This window comes from Anopheles marshallii, chromosome 3 (genome assembly GCF_943734725.1).
Source record: "Anopheles marshallii chromosome 3, idAnoMarsDA_429_01, whole genome shotgun sequence".
Taxonomy (NCBI): domain Eukaryota; kingdom Metazoa; phylum Arthropoda; class Insecta; order Diptera; family Culicidae; genus Anopheles; species Anopheles marshallii.
Window position 1 is genome coordinate 77,362,462 of NC_071327.1, and position 16,047 is coordinate 77,378,508.

At 45.1% G+C, this 16,047-nt stretch overlaps 3 protein-coding genes across 3 annotated transcripts; all 3 read left to right on the forward strand.

Annotated features, from left to right (window-relative positions):
* The first annotated feature begins 2,261 nt into the window (after positions 1–2,261).
* LOC128715621 (juvenile hormone esterase-like) lies at positions 2,262–4,130 on the forward strand. The gene is made up of 4 exons (XM_053810530.1): positions 2,262–2,405; positions 2,474–3,514; positions 3,575–3,867; positions 3,929–4,130. The coding sequence occupies exons 1-4, from the start codon at positions 2,322–2,324 to the stop codon at positions 4,128–4,130; spliced, it is 1,620 nt and encodes a 539-aa protein (XP_053666505.1). The 5' UTR covers positions 2,262–2,321.
* A 1,002-nt stretch (positions 4,131–5,132) lies between these two features.
* On the forward strand, positions 5,133–6,903 carry LOC128713182 (juvenile hormone esterase-like). Its single transcript, XM_053808043.1, has 3 exons — positions 5,133–5,276; positions 5,345–6,385; positions 6,457–6,903. Exons 1-3 carry the CDS (start codon positions 5,133–5,135, stop codon positions 6,901–6,903), a joined length of 1,632 nt encoding a protein of 543 aa, XP_053664018.1.
* A 4,818-nt stretch (positions 6,904–11,721) lies between these two features.
* On the forward strand, positions 11,722–15,922 carry LOC128715619 (juvenile hormone esterase-like). The gene is made up of 6 exons (XM_053810528.1): positions 11,722–11,994; positions 13,344–13,490; positions 14,322–14,879; positions 14,957–15,304; positions 15,377–15,672; positions 15,754–15,922. Exons 1-6 carry the CDS (start codon positions 11,722–11,724, stop codon positions 15,920–15,922), a joined length of 1,791 nt encoding a protein of 596 aa, XP_053666503.1.
* Positions 15,923–16,047: the final 125 nt, after the last annotated feature.

The following is a 16,047-nucleotide window of genomic DNA, read 5'->3' on the forward strand; positions in this document are numbered from 1 at the left end:
CCACTGCCTGCTCAAATGGTAGATGGTGAGTTTGATAGTTAAAAATAGCTTTATCCACAGCGGCTAGGAGGACAACAATGCGCTTCAACGTCAGACGATGCTACTGATACTGATGATGCACACCGTACAGTGGCCACAGGCGCACGAATTGCCGCTAATGGAGTGTGATGAAGTCATCCGAAATTTGCCGTAGCATGGGTTGCTACGTCTAATTGTTACTGACGGGATGAGGTTTTCCCCCGAAATAATTTCGTACACCTTCATGAATAATGCGCTAGACCTTAATTTAATAAATATGTTTTAAATAATGCACGTAGCAAAAACACAAAAAAAAAAACAAACCTATAAATGTTGCACATATTTAAACTGACGCTTCGGTCCGTTTTCCATTATCAAAAAATCCTCCTGAAAACCGCAATAAAATATTGCCAAGAAAAATTGCTTCATTTTACGACCCAAACCACAAAAACTTCCTACTCCACTGGTACTTCTGTGCATGAAGTTCCATAATCTCTACACCGATCATAACTCTTCGCCGCGCCCTGCAAGTGGTTGTCAAGTTGTTACCTTTACGGGTTGCATAGCATGTTAGATGGTTTGGATAATATAAACTGTCACCGCAAACCACCGACCAGAAACCATCGTCACCCCCTTTTTTTGATCCTATCCAATCCGGCCCGATGCAAGTGACATCGGTGGTTTGGCAGGAAATCGTCCAGCTTCAACCATAAAGTAACGCAAACGGCAAGAGTTCGCTTCAACTTTTTGACCTCAACCTTATGCGGGTTAGGGAAGCCTCATTTATGGGCGTGAGGACCATAAGGACAAAACTAAACAAGGTCAGGAGTATCTACTGGTTGCTTAGCTACCATGATATATCGCACTGGGAAAGACGACTTCCCTGGATGATGGTCGTTCCACTTTCATAAAAGACCATTCGATCGATTGGACATTTCCACCGTCTTTTCATATTCCCCCTCGTACCGAACAAAAGTTCGAAACAAAGCGACCGAATAAAGTCGTCCCTCCGTATACATTTGGGAACCGTGCATTCATCGAAATGTTCGTGATGCTCCGTCTAATTGGGCTTTGGGTGGAGTGAATCAGATACATTCAACCTGCCTCGTTATTCCATTATTCTCCCCCAGCATCCCCAGCATTTCACCGATGATGGAAACTATGTAGGACAAAACCATAAAGTTACTGTGACCAAATAGTAGTCCACTAACTTTGGTCTCTTTTTTAGCCCAACACCAAGCGACGTTGATCGCAAAACTGCTTATTATGGCAGGAAATTCGATCTGAAGAAAGTGATATCTGTTCTTGTGGGTTGTTTTTTAAATGTATTTTTATAGGATGAGATTTGAGACCACATATTTCAATTAGTGGCGCCTTTTAAATATGTCTAAATGAGGCTGCCGGATTCAAAAATATATTTTTATGAAAATTTAGTATTTTATATTAATTTCATTTATGGAAAAGGTAAACTTCCTTGGGACTTATACCTTTAAAACATGAGACTATTTATTTTTGACGTAAAATAACAAAATTAGCCAAACAAATCACATTCCATAAGCTGTATGGCGTACAAGCTGCACAACCAGTGTGCGATATTGTGCGCAACACAATCAGATTGTACGCAACCTTTCGCGCTCAAACTGTTTCAGTTTCCATTTTGTTCCCGCGTCGCATATTTTTAGCATCAAGGAATCCGTTTAACCGCTTTAAAGCAATACATAATAAACTTCTTTTTAAATTTAGAATGTTTCATACGTAACAAACAAATATCTCGCCATTAGGCAGTTTAACACAGCTAGCAATATCCGAACTTAATATTATTTAACAATGTAAGCATCCGATATAGTGCAAAAATTAAAATCACAAACAAAAACCCACGTGATTGCACAAGCAAATCGATTATTTTGAATGTGTTGGTTGACTATCGCATCTGTTGCTGCGTTTGTTTTGCATTTAATAAGAACGATCGCACATCTCCATATGGACCCGGGAAGTCCATCATCCTGGGACCGGTTATCACTTTGCGAATGCCGGTGTCATGGCTCGCGTTGCAAAGTTGGTGGGAAGTTTGTATTTGTGTTGCACCGTTTAAAAAATGTAACAACACCCTGTTTCTAGCTGTTAGATCACCGATCGATCATGAGAATCAGCGCTAGTATACAATGGACAACGGTGCCGTAATGCAGCTACTACTCGCGATCAGTGCCGTGCTGGCCATTTGGCCTTCGTTGCTGACTTCCGTTACGGCGCAACTGAAACATCCACGCGTTTGTACCGAGGATGGCTGTCTGTTGGGTGCACCCATGACCGATACGACGAACATCCGGTTTGATGCATTCGTGGGCATACCGTACGCCAAACCGCCGGTTGGAAAGCTCCGCTTTAGGGTGAGTGCAAATGTGTTTAGAACGTTGTGAACAAAGGATCTGTGAACAGCTTATCTTGATCACGCCAGAAACCGCAACCGATTGAACCTTGGACGGATGATTACAATGCGACCGAAAGCAAACCGGCCTGTTTGCAAAGAGCATTCCTGCTTCCCGATCAACCTGTCGTCGGAGATGAGAATTGTCTCTACCTGAACGTATACCGTCCGAAATACAACGATACCGAACCGCTTCCAGTGATGGTGTTCATCCACGGCGGAGGTTACTTCTTCGGGTCTGCTGATCCGCAACTGTACGGACCGGAGCGCATATTGGCAACGAAGAAAGTCATGCTCGTCACGATGCAGTATCGGCTGGGAGTGTTTGGTTTCCTTTCTACCGGCGATGCTCAGGCAACGGGCAACTACGGGATGCTCGACCAAGTGATGGCCCTCAAATGGGTTAACCGAAACATTGGTTTCTTCGGTGGTGATGCGAAGTCAGTGACACTGTTCGGGGACAGTGCCGGCGGTGCCTCGGTGCAGCTTCACACCATGAGCCCACTCAGTGTGGGATTGTTCCAGCGTGCGATCATTATGAGCGGCAGTGCTCTAGCAGTGTGGAGCCTGCCGATTGACGATCCGCTTGCATTGGCACGCAAACAGGCGAAACTGGTAGGTGTGTCCGAAGCGGATGAGCTCACGACAGCCGAGCTGGTGGATGTGCTGCAGTATCTCGATGCGAAGGTGCTTACCGCCAGTATGCCGTTTCTTCGGACTTGGTTCGAGCATCCGATCGTGATGTACCGACCCACGATTCAGGGTGCTTTTGTGCCTACGGAGGAACGCTTTTTACCGGACGATCCTAGCAAGCTATGGGCTGAAGGACGTTACATGGACATTCCCATCATGATCGGAATGGTTCCGAACGAGGGTGCAATCGTATCACTTGCCATACTGCACAACGAAACGATTCGGAAACAGTTCAATGACAATCTGAACGAACTTCTATCCCCTGTAGCAGCCCTGAATGCGACATCGATGGTTTTGGAGCAACTTAAGGGACGCTACTTCCCGGATGCCCCCGACAATAACTGGTTAAATGAAGAAAATGGCGATCAGTTCACGAAGGTTTGTGGATGAGTGGGACTGTTTGGTAGTAATAATAGTAATAAAAGTTCTTAATTCCAGATGATGTCAGATGCGCTCATCAAATATCCAATAATAAAAACGCTCCTGGCGTACACCAATTCCAACGAAACAAGCTGTCGCGAAACTACGCTTTATTCGTTCGAATTCGTTGGCCGACACTCGTTCTCATCGTATTACATACAATCAAATGCAAGCCATGGTGTTTGTCATGAGGATGATGTGCAATACCTGTTCCGCATGATCGGTCTCTTTCCGGACTTTCCGCCAGAATCGCCAGAGGCCGAAATGTCCACCGTATGGACCGAATTTTTGGTCAACTTTGCCGTCGATGGGTAAACATACACAAGCAAGCGTCGTATACTTTACTTTACGGTACATTTCACCTCTTTCCAGAACGACCCAAGATTCTGCCGCTTCATGTAAAAAGAGCATCAAGATGGTAAAGTTTGAAAATGCAAAATCATTGTCAGAAAATACGCCATCATCGCCCCCGTTTGTTTCGGTGTCGAGTGGAAGCGGATTGAGTGAGGAGCTGAAGACCATGCATGACTTTTGGAATAGCATTTATGGTGCTTCTTACATCGCGTACCATTAACGATTGAATTAACATTCTAAGCAAAGATTCTAATGCAATTTTAAATGTCACAATAAAGCAGCAACACTAGCTATGTACTAAGGCAATTACAATTCCTTCGTTCTTTCTTTACATTGGGCGATCTCCGGGCATGCTCCCGATATAGTACCACTGTAAAAATTATTCATCGTATATGAAATTTGAGAGCCTTCATTGATCCCGATAAACGAATGCAACGGGTGCGTCCGTGTACCAAATGTCTGGAATGGTAATCCCAAGCGGTGTGTCGCAACGAGTACATACAGGATGCGGATGCGCCCATGGAAACCGTATTGAATAATGCATCCGCTTGTCGTTTATGTATGCAGCTTTGCTTTACCGACACATGTTTTAGGGAGAGTTTTCATCGCCCCAAAAGGGAAGACCGCGCTTGTGGCACCAGAAAGTGGGCCATTGGCAGTGATTGTTATACAACACCATTGATTTCTAGAATCACTCGGACTATTTTTAGTACTATTCGTACAAAATGAAGGCGACGCACTATATTGCATCAAATTATTCTGGTGGAAGTTGACGAAACATTATCGAAAGTAAAATAAAACTGCATATGAAGAACCTGTTTTGTCAATAAAAATGTAAAACTTGTTTTTTCGTCCAGTTTGGCTACTACCAATGCAACCTTGAAAGAAAGCAGTCGCGGAAGAAGGCCCTTAATTTCAACGAACACGTTCAAGGAGAAAGGTTCTGTTTGCCAAAAAATGGCTTGTCAATAAAACAAGTAAGACAATTGGAAGGAAAAATGAAATAAAAAAATCAAACCACAAGGCAGTGAAAGTGACACCAACGCTTGGTATAAAAGGCCTCACGATCAACTCGGTTCGTTTTAGTCCATTCGATACACATACCTTGTGGAGAAGTGTGCTAGTGTATCACGAAATGGAACGAAGTAAAACTAAGTTGAAATGTGTCCTTACTTTGTTACTCCTGTTGGTAGTGTTTGACGCTAACTGGCTAAGAGGTCTTATGGCATACGCATCCAAGGCCGTTGTGTGTATAAGTGACGGTTGTCTGCAAGGCACAGTGATGGAAAGTAGTAACGGCCTGTCATATCCAGCGTTTTGGGGAATCCCCTTTGCTAAACCTCCGGTTGGCAAGCTGCGATTTGCGGTGAGAAAACACTTAAGGCTTCGGGGAAAACTCGAGTGATTCTGGCTATTGTTTCCACTTCCCTACAGAACCCACAACCGAACGACCCATGGCAGGGTATATACGATGCGTCGAGTTCGAAGAATGCGTGTATCCAGAAGGTTACGCTTGTTCCGACCGCTCCAATGTTTGGTACGGAAGATTGCCTGTATTTGAACGTGTTCGTACCAGTGCTGGAGGCACGACATTCCAACCTCCTTCCTGTGATGGTGTACATCCACGGCGGTGGTTTCCTGTACGGTTCAGCCCAACAGGAACAACGTGACCCATCACGGTTTATGTCCACCCGCAAGGTGATCCTCGTAACGTTCCAATACCGACTTGGTGTGTTCGGTTTCTTCTCGACCGGTGATGCGTCTGCACCGGGTAACTTCGGCATGAAGGATCAAGTGATGGCACTGCACTGGGTGAAGAAGAATATCCAGGCGTTTGGTGGCGATCCTAACCGGGTCACGATATTCGGTGAAAGTGCCGGAGCCTCGTGTACGCAGTTTCATTTGCTGAGCCCACTTAGCCGTGGACTGTTCCATCGCGCCATAACCATGAGTGGCAGTGCACTCGCCAGCTGGAGTGTTCCGATTGAAAATCCTCTCCGTTTGGCACGCAACCAGGCGAAAGTTCTCGGCGTACCAAACGCGGAAGAGCTATCGACGGCGGAACTGGTTGAGCAGCTTCGTGACGTAGATGCGGCTGAGCTTACCGCTAGCATCGAGCTTTTAAAGCTGTGGGACATTCATCCCATTACTTTGTATCATCCCGTCGTAGAACCAGCGGAAGAACCGGAACCTTTTCTGGCGGAAGATCCTAGAGATACGTGGCGTCGGGGTGACTATGCAAGTGTTCCCTGGCTAACCGGAAGTATACCGACCGATGGTTCGATCGTCACACAAACGATCTATCGGAACAGTTCCCTAATCGAGGATTTGAATGAGAAATTTACCAAACTTTTGCCACTGATACTCCGAACACGTGTAACGAAGAAGAAACTTGCGCGGTTAAGGAAACGCTTCCTTAAGACAACTTCACCAACAAAGTGGGTTACCTACGATAACTATGACGAGATCACCAAGGTAAGATCACCAGGCATTTATGGCTGATCACTAAGTCAGTTACTAACACTTGCACACTTTCATTCTCCTAGATGTTATCGGAAGCCTGGTTTCTGTATCCAATGGTGAAAAGCATCAAGCAACATCTAGCCAACCAGAAGCATACTCCGACCAGCATCTACTCCTTCCAGTTCCGTGGCCGATACTCGTTCTCGAAGCTTTTCACCGGTTCAGACAAAGCGTATGGTTTAAGCCATCCGGATGATATGATCTACCTGTTCGAGATGCCACTGTTCTTTCCCGATTTCCCAGTTCGATCGCCTGAAGAGGAAATGTCGAAGCTGTGGGTAAAGTTCTTCGTAGATTTCGCCACAAACGATCTGGTCGATCCGGAGGAAACGTGCTTTGGTAAGCAGTGTGACATTGTCACGTTTGACAACACGTACAATCCGTACTTCCCGGTGAGCAGAAAGATTACCCGCGGTTTGGATGAGGAGATGTACCAATTTTGGAAGGATATTTTCGAGGAAACTGCTTAAAAAATGCGAGAAAAGGGTTAGGGTTAAAGCGGAAATATCGTAAATTAATTCGAACACTGACGAATTTTGCCCTGTTTGTTATGCTTCACACGAAATGGCTTGTAGCCAATTGTTACCCGCAACACTCTGCCGGCCGGTAAAACATTCTTATCAAACTTGCACCAACGTTCGTTTGTAAACAAAAAACTATACTGCTAAAAATAATAACATGCTTCTAAGCGGACAAACTCACCGGGCAGGGGCACGATTAGTGTAGCGTCCCGAGCCAGAAAACGATCGCGATTCGCATTTACTTTCGGTTCAACGGCATTGATTCACGCTCGGGGTAAGTTCCTATTATCAGCACCAAACACTCAAGCGTGTCGATCGGCACACGTTCCTAATGGCCAGGTCACAAGCACCGATCCTGGCATGGCGTTTCGATTCCGTATCAGCTGGATTAAGCGCTGATAAGGGCTGCATTCGCTAGACTTGCTGACGGCGGTAAGTTGTGCGAGATATAGCGAAATCTTCCTATTCTTATCACGTATTTAGGCACCGTTTGCGGAAAATGTAAATGTTTTTTTTTTCCTATGCGAAGATTGCATTGTTGTGTGTGGCTAGTAAACAAACGTGGGCAAAGGAACTGCTTCATACGGTTGGTACTGTTTAAAGTTTTAAATTTAAATCGCCAGATAGCGCTACAATGTTTCGTGATGGTAGCATTATGATTTTACTATTAATTGTCTTCATTTGAATATCAAATTTTGAAACCAATCGTAAGTATTTTTCAGTGATGTTTAATAAATGAAATGTTTGTTTCATGTTGTTTGCTTCGATTATTGTCTTTAATTTAATTTTTTTAATTTTAAATCGATCACGTTTTCTTACACGCTAATACGCTTGCTATTCTAATAATAAACAAGCCCTCAAAAGAGAAAGCATTTAAATGTTGCATCTTAATGCATTCTCGTGCGCATCTGCAGTCGTAAAGCTTTGGACCGTTGCTCTCGTTTTCATCCCTACAAGCCTGCGTGCCAGACGACACGGGTTAAAGTTTAACGCCGCCAGCGGCAGACGATGCCTTCGGTCTACCGAAAATACATTTACGCTCACTGAGTGCCGCCCCAATGCCTATTGACTGCAGTTGTCAACGCAAGAACACAGAGAACCTAAAACGAAGCAAAAAAAAAGCAACCATCAACAAACCGATTCTGAATGACTGCTCCCGTAGCATTCACCACCAGACCTGTCCGGTTGTCTTCCCTGCGGATCGACAATGTCGCACTTTTGCTTTTCGTTTGCATTCGCACACCGGATTGCAGTTCGTTCTGCATTGGCCAATGCATGTGCCGAAAATGTGGGTCAGTAATTTCGATGCATTATGCAAAGGGTGAAGAATTTGTTGCAAAAAACACATCCTCACACACACACACACGCACATATTCAAAACTGGAACTGAAGAAGAAAAAAAAGAAGTAAGAACAGGAATAAATTGAAGTCACTCGAAATTGAGCCCACATCCCGCGTCACGCTTCTGGTGGGATGTAGGGTTGGAGTTGGAGAGTTGGGGATGGTGAGGAAAGTAACACGCGCGTGTGGGCTAACCCCTTTCAAGTGTTACTGATGACACGGATTGATCGTCAAAATTTTGGGGACAAACTTATCCTTCAATTGAGAACGCGAGAGGATCGGTTTGAAAACAGGTCAACAGGCAATAATTCATTGCAATAACAATACCACCTACAAACGCTACTGTTACACATACTCACGTTAAATGGCTAGCACTGACTTCATTGGACAAACGCACTAACTTCAGGCAATGCTAGCTAAGACAAGGAGCAGATCGTTCGGGACTAATTTGTTAGTAAAATGCAGTTTACTGTACGCCCGTGTATGACGTTTGCCTTACGCACGCCAGTTGTGCGACGGGGAGAACGGATCGCCCGCACCAAATGCCCTTCGTGCATGTGTGTACGAGGGAGGATGCGAACAGACGGATGCGTTACACACAGAGCCATATCCCATGGTGGACCAATCGAATGCTTTAATTCTCGACTCCCGTCTACTCCCGTGTATAAAAGAAGCATCCTCCGGGAACGAATGCAACAGTAGGTTGGCATCGGGATCCTTTGGTGCATGCGCTGCATTTTGTATGCTATTCTGTGTCCTTCGGTTTTCGAAGTCGAAGAAAAGACAGAGCTTTTGGTAAAAAGCAAACAAATTTCCTAGAGTTTAATATACACTTATTATAGTTCCTTATTATTTGTGGGGCAGTTACAATTCCAACACCCACAACCTAATCTCAACATATCTATTGGGATTCTATTGACGACTCTCATTGAAGCCGCCATAATGAGTTGGGAAATAACTTCTCCTCTTTTTGATATCATAACGTTTCCTTTTTTCGTGGACGAATTTCCAAATCATCAACCTTCTCATAAAAAATGTCGCTTAAATTCTGCAACGAACAAAGGGTAAATAGAAACATCATCGTTACATTTTAAACACAGTCACTTTAGTCATACCGCGGGGAATGAGATAGGGGTGTGAAATTCCCAATTGTCCACACGTGTCTACTTCATATCAGGCCCGAAAATCATACCACCAGAAGATAAGCTCTGAGCGTTTATCGCTCGAAACTCTTCATTCATCAATAGAAATGTCACACTAAAAACTGCTCAAAAACAAAGTTGTTTATCATGGGCTCGTGTAGCGCATTTGTTGATAAGGAATGTGAAGAGTTCCAAAAAACACAGCTTAATGCCATCACACACGCGCTTACTTTATCGCGAGTGTCTTGTTGGATGGAAGGAAGGAACGCAGGGTTAAAGCTACAGGAGAGTGTTGAATCCGACAGTGATTTGACCGTTTTTGGATGTAAACTCCCAAAAAAGGGTTAGTTCTAGTAGCATCCTATTGGCGAATATTTCTTCAGATCTACACTATTTTGAGAACGATCGTAAGGATCGTAATCCATCCACTCAATGATTGTCAATTTCGTTCGCTGAGGCTTAAGAATAGTTTGTCCAACTGGTCTTCGTAAATAACAGAGGATGTGCCTATGATTCAACGACGAATAATGAATACTACAAAAAAATACAATTTGGTAAAAGAGCGCATGCAACTCGCAACATTCAACCAGTTGCTATCAAAATATGTTGAAAGTAAAAAATAATATGGCGTATGTTTGGCAACAGCAACAATATTCAGAAGTTGATTTTTTGTGTATGCTTTTATTACATTTGATAAGTACTATTTGCGTAACAGGGTGGTTGGTCCAACCCGTGTTGTTATATTTAAAAAGAAAATAAAAGAATAATTATAGTGCCATATTTATCGTGTTGCAGTGACTAAACGTTTATTAGTGAATCTTATTGTTAGTAAATTGATTATTAAATTTTACATTATTGATTATTTCAGCAAGTTTATAAATACGACTTTTATATTCATTTTCTTCATTATATAAATTTTTTTTACCTTTCCTACTTTTTCACCGCTTTCCTTCCCCGTCTTACACGGGTATCCAGAGTGAAACTTGTGGATTGACATATTCAGTTGTACAATCTTATATCAGCCACCCTTTACAAATTTCATTCCATCGATCGGATATAATAAAACGAACCAAAGACTGAAAGCCAATAACGGCGATAAGAAGACAAAGAAAATTTACCGAGAATTGAACTCCTATTTTCGATTATCACCCTTGAAAGTTGGACATCTTTTGTGTTTCCAAAAATAAATGTTATGCGTGTATGTGCGCGCGTAAGATCGCATCATCAAACACGTTCCCAATTTGCAAACTCACGGTATAAGCGTTGTCAGCTTATCACGGTTCCACCACCATACACTACCGTGTGTCACGGGCGCCCAAAAGTTGAGCCCACGCGCTGCTCGCTATTACGCATCGGGAAGGGTAAAGTTCGGCTCGGTTCGGCTAGCACGTGGCACGATCACCATTTTCGTCAGATCGGTCCGGATGTAGGTCACGGTAAGGAATCGCATGCACGCATACTGCAACCGATAAGAATAAAAAGGGGTTTCCTGAAGTTACACCGCATTACTCTCCAATAGTGTGTTCGTCCGTCAGCTGTGAATGAAGCGTGGCTCTACGTCAACTGCATGGTAGTAATCGGATCGTCTCAACGGTAGAAAGATCTTCCCTAGGAAAGGTGGGAGAGCGTTAGGCCTGCGTTTGTCTGATTAGAGTGCTGCCGATACGCTGCTCAGCAAGTAGGCTTCATTCATTCGGTGGCGGTTGCTAGGGCGCGTGGCTCACCCCGCTCATTACGCGACGTACTGTGCGAGTAGCTGGGCGCGTAATGCTCTCGCAGTAGGCCTCGTTAATTTCGCGCTTTCTACGCGCTATCAAACACGGGGAACGACAAAGTGGAAGCGGTGCGGTGGGTAAATTGTTGGTGGACATTCTGGTGGACGCTTATCAGTAAGGGAAAGGGTGGGAGCGGTGGAAATCAACACCGGTGTGGGTGGTTCGAAACGGGAACCGATATCGTTTGACACACATGTGTTGATGTATTTTCGTTTTGTCGCAGATCTTTACGCGTGCGTTCGCGTTTACCGAACAGGGACGGACCGGTAAAGCGTATCAGTGGTGAAGGAGTGGTGGTCCTGCCTGCTAATAAAATCAACGATCCCTCAAGCCGTCCAGTGCAGTGCCGTATTAACCCCCGTGGACGGAACACCACAGTGAAGGACTACAGGGAAACCCGTTTTCCCAACGATCAACTAATCGCCCAGTGATCAGCAGTAAGGAGTTGCTGCGGTTTTGTCTCGCACGTTTTGTGAAGTGAAGGCGAACAGTTCAATTGTACGAGCGAAATGTTGCGTGCACATCAAACGGTCGTGTCGTTGTTGTTTCTCGTAATGCAGTGCGTGGTGTCATGTACGAGCAGTGGGTACGGAAAAGGAAGGTCACTGATCGCGGGAGAGATGCAACCGGACAGCTCCTGCGATCGGGAAGGAGAGCCTCGCGTTTGCATTGCGGAAGGATGTCTGAGTGGTACATACATGCCGGGAATGGCCGGTGACCAGTTCGAAGCATTTTTGGGCATTCCCTTTGCTAAGCCACCTGTGGGAGAGTTAAGATTTGCGGTAAGTACAATCGACATGTTTAACTACAGCTGAGTACAGAGCATCTTTGTATTGGAACTCCATTGAATGTAAAGATTTAACGACCCTTCCAAAGGATTAATATTTGAATATAAAAAACTGTTGGCGATACTTTTATAGGAGAGTCCCCTACATGGTGCTTGATATTAGTAGAAAGTCCTTAATGCTACACAATCAGGGAATATTCCACGAACCTTTATTAGGATCGTTATTACGCCAAACTCGCGTCGTAATAGGAACTTCCATAAGGTTCATGTTTATATTATAACGATCGTGATGAACAATTTTAAAGTAGGAAAGGATGGTATATGCAAATTTTAAAAAGAAAAAAATCAAACTAGTTTATTTTCAGTTGAAGGTAACACTGTAGTGTATCCAATTGCAAGTATATGCTGAAGAGATTAAACAGACAAATTAGCTCGTAATGATAACTTGAGATATTTTTGTGACAGTTATCAAACTATAACTTTTTAAAAACTTCAAAAAAATTTTTAATCCAAGCTCCTAATAACTCACTTAAACACATCCAATGATCATTAAAAATGTGATGATGTTCAACGTGTGTGCGGTGAGCTATGACTCAAAGTGTAATATGACGTAAGTTAAATAAACAACGATAGTTGTTTGTTGTAACATCAACAAATAATATGAATTGCACTAATAAACAATTAAAACAAAAACCTTTTTTCAACTACGGTAAAATTAAGCTAAAATAAATATTCCTGTAACGATTTGACATCGTGATTTGATTGCGAGGGCAATCAGCAGTACGGAATAATAGCGCCATATTAAATCAACCTTCCGACTCCGGTTAAACTGCAGCGGCAGGTATTTAAGCACCTGACGATAGTTTAATCACTATTTCGATGTTTGAAAAAATCATACAGCCGCTTCCACTTGGCATAAAAAACAGCCATTTGATGCAGTGGCACCGGTAAGTCGTTTAATATCGATTAGATTGCACAACCGGCCAATTTCCCACGCCACTACGTCACGGGCGGCACGTAGTGCATTGAATGCAAATTGTTACACGGAGCAGGAGGGTGGTGATTATTCTGTGGCGTAAAAATGTGTTTTGATCGCGGATAAACTTTAACCCGAAAGCATTGAGTATGCTCGGGGTTTTACACTGACTTCATAGACCGCTCTTCAAAAATCGGATTCGTACTGTAGCGAAGCTTATTTGGGTAAAAACACAGTTTGTTGATACAGCTGATACATCGATTCATAGGAGAATAAACGCTTTGATGATATACAGAAGCAGAATAACATATGTTAACCACAGTCAAAGTAGTGTCACTCATTACGGTCATTTGCAAATCTCTTCACAGGATCCCATCCCCAACGAACCGTGGCCCGACCAGCTGTACAATGCTTCGTTCGAACGATCGATGTGCCTGCAGCGGAACGATCTGCTACCGAATCCACCCGTCACCGGCAGCGAAGATTGTCTCTATCTCAACGTTTACCGACCAAAGGTGAGTCAGGGCCCATTAATTGCCCGTGCGTACATAGTGCCCTCCCCAGGCCGATGGGTCTCGATGGCTCGTGGCCACGCGCCAAATCATTTACGCTCGAACCACCCGGTCACGCGGTATTGATGTCGCGTGGGAACCTGATCACTTCCGCACTACGCATACCCGGCGCCGGCAGCGCCATGTCGCAGCATGAAACAGCAGCCGAAGCCCACCGGCCTACGAGCGTGTGTTGTGGCGGACGTACACCGCTAAGCTAGCAACAGTAAACAATTCTAACCGGGTTTTATGGGGAGAATGCTGTGGAACCAACAGCACTGAAGGTGGTGAACCTGTTGCTTGATCGTGTGAGGGCTGCGCGTGGCATATTAGCACGAGTGCGCGGGCACATTCACCCTGTAGCTCCCTGCTTACAAATTCCGGTTTTTGATCGTTCTGCTGATTAGGCGTCTCGTTCGGTACGCTAACCACCGCGGGCCGAGTCAGCCAACTGCGTCTGCCGGAGAAGGAGATTGGCAGAAGCGACAACATACATAGACCTGCCGCGGGAGGTGGTTGTATTTAATTGGGATTTATTTTTATACCCACGGCAATCGTTTATGACTGGTGGAGCCGATAGTCCGGGGAGATGGGAAGCTTATTGATCAATGGCAACGACTTGTTTGCAATTAGAAACACGTGGCACCACGCGCACGCTGGTGTGAACGAAAGTGAAAACTAGCTATTATTAAATCTCCACTTACGTATGATTATGAAGCTCGAGAATAATCTTGACCGGCGTAGTAAACATCACGACGTCATCTGCGCTGTTTCTTTTTGGTTCTTTACCCACAGGAATGTTCCGACCCCACGAGCACTGTTACCAATTTGCCTGTGATAGTGTACATCCACGGAGGAGGATTCTTTGCCGGCACGGCGAGCCCGTTGGTGGTTGGACCGGAGTACATAATGGATACTAAGCGCGCCATACTCGTGTCCATCCAGTACCGACTCGGTGTGCTGGGTTTCCTCTCGACGGGAGATTCAACCGCGCCCGGGAACTTTGGACTGAAGGATCAAACCCTTGCACTGCAGTGGGTCAAGCGCAACATTGCCAGCTTTGGTGGAAACGATCAGCTGATCACGATCGTTGGTCAGAGTGCGGGTGCTACCTCCGTGCATATGCACATGATCAGTGCGCTGAGTCGTGGCCTTTTCCATCGGGCGATTATGATGAGCGGCAACTCGCTTGTACCATGGAATATTCCCACCAAGGACCCGCTAGCATTGGCCCGATCCACTGCCGCCGCGGTGGATATAATGGGAGCGGAGAGTCTGTCCAGCAAACAGTTGATTGCGGCACTGCGCCAAACGGAAGGGGAACATCTTGTCGGTAGTACATACAAATTGAAGGTCAGGATCGTTAGAACAAGCCCCAAAGAACTACCACAAATACGTTTGCAATGCTAAATGTAATCTTCTCCAAACAGCTTTGGTCCGTGGATCCACTGACTCTCTTCCGGCCGGTAGTCGAATCGAAGGACTCGCCAAATGCGTTCCTCATCGAGGAACCGAAAGACAGTTGGCTTCATGGGAACTATCAGCAGATTCCCTACATGGCCGGTTACGTCCCGAACGAGGGAGCCATCCGGGCGTTGGCAATCTTCAAAAATGAAGAGTTGTTTAACGAGTTGAGGAACAACTTTAGCACGATTCTACCGATCCTACTAGAGCGACCACCATCGAAGTCACTGATTGAAGAGATCCGATCACGCTTCCTGAATGACACTACCGATGAGGATCCGATCCGGCCGGATAACTTGCAAGCGTTCGTTAATGTGAGTTTTGTGGCGAATTCTTGACGGGGTTGGACTAAAATAGTACTCATCACACGCGTTTCTCTCCTACAGCTTTACAGTGAGGCTTCATTCATCTACCCCGTTCAGTTGGGTGTAAAAGAGTACATCACCATGGCCGACACCGACATGGCACCGGCCAGTGTGTACAAACTGTCGTACAAAGGCAGATACTCCTACTCCATCGTCTACGCAGGCGGAGACCCTGGTGACTATGGTGTGGTACACTGTGACGACTTGAACTACCTATTCCGCCAACTGGCCATCTTCCCCGACTACCCACCTGGATCGCCCGAGCTCAAGATGGTGGACACGTTCGTGAACTTCTTCATCGACTTTGCCATAACTGGGTAAGTGAGTGCGAGTGGTGCACGATCGGGACAGATCGCGAAACATTTCTCCAACCATCTCCGAATTTCTGATTCCCACAGCCGAGCAGCGCAACTGGCCCCCTATCGGGAATGCAAAAACGAGAACCAAGTGGACCAGTCGCTCGACTGTGATGTGCAGGAGTTTGTCCGGGTCGGTGACGAGGTGCAGGTGAACGTAATCAGCGCTCGGAATGAGGAAATGTTTGCCTTCTGGAAGAATTTCTACTGAAACCAATCCAGCATGGTGGCAGATTTAATTGTGATACTTAACAACGATTCCAAAATGCACGACTGGCAAAATCGGCGAGCATCACGGAGTACACAGTGCAAATGTAAGATATCGTTCTGTTTCCG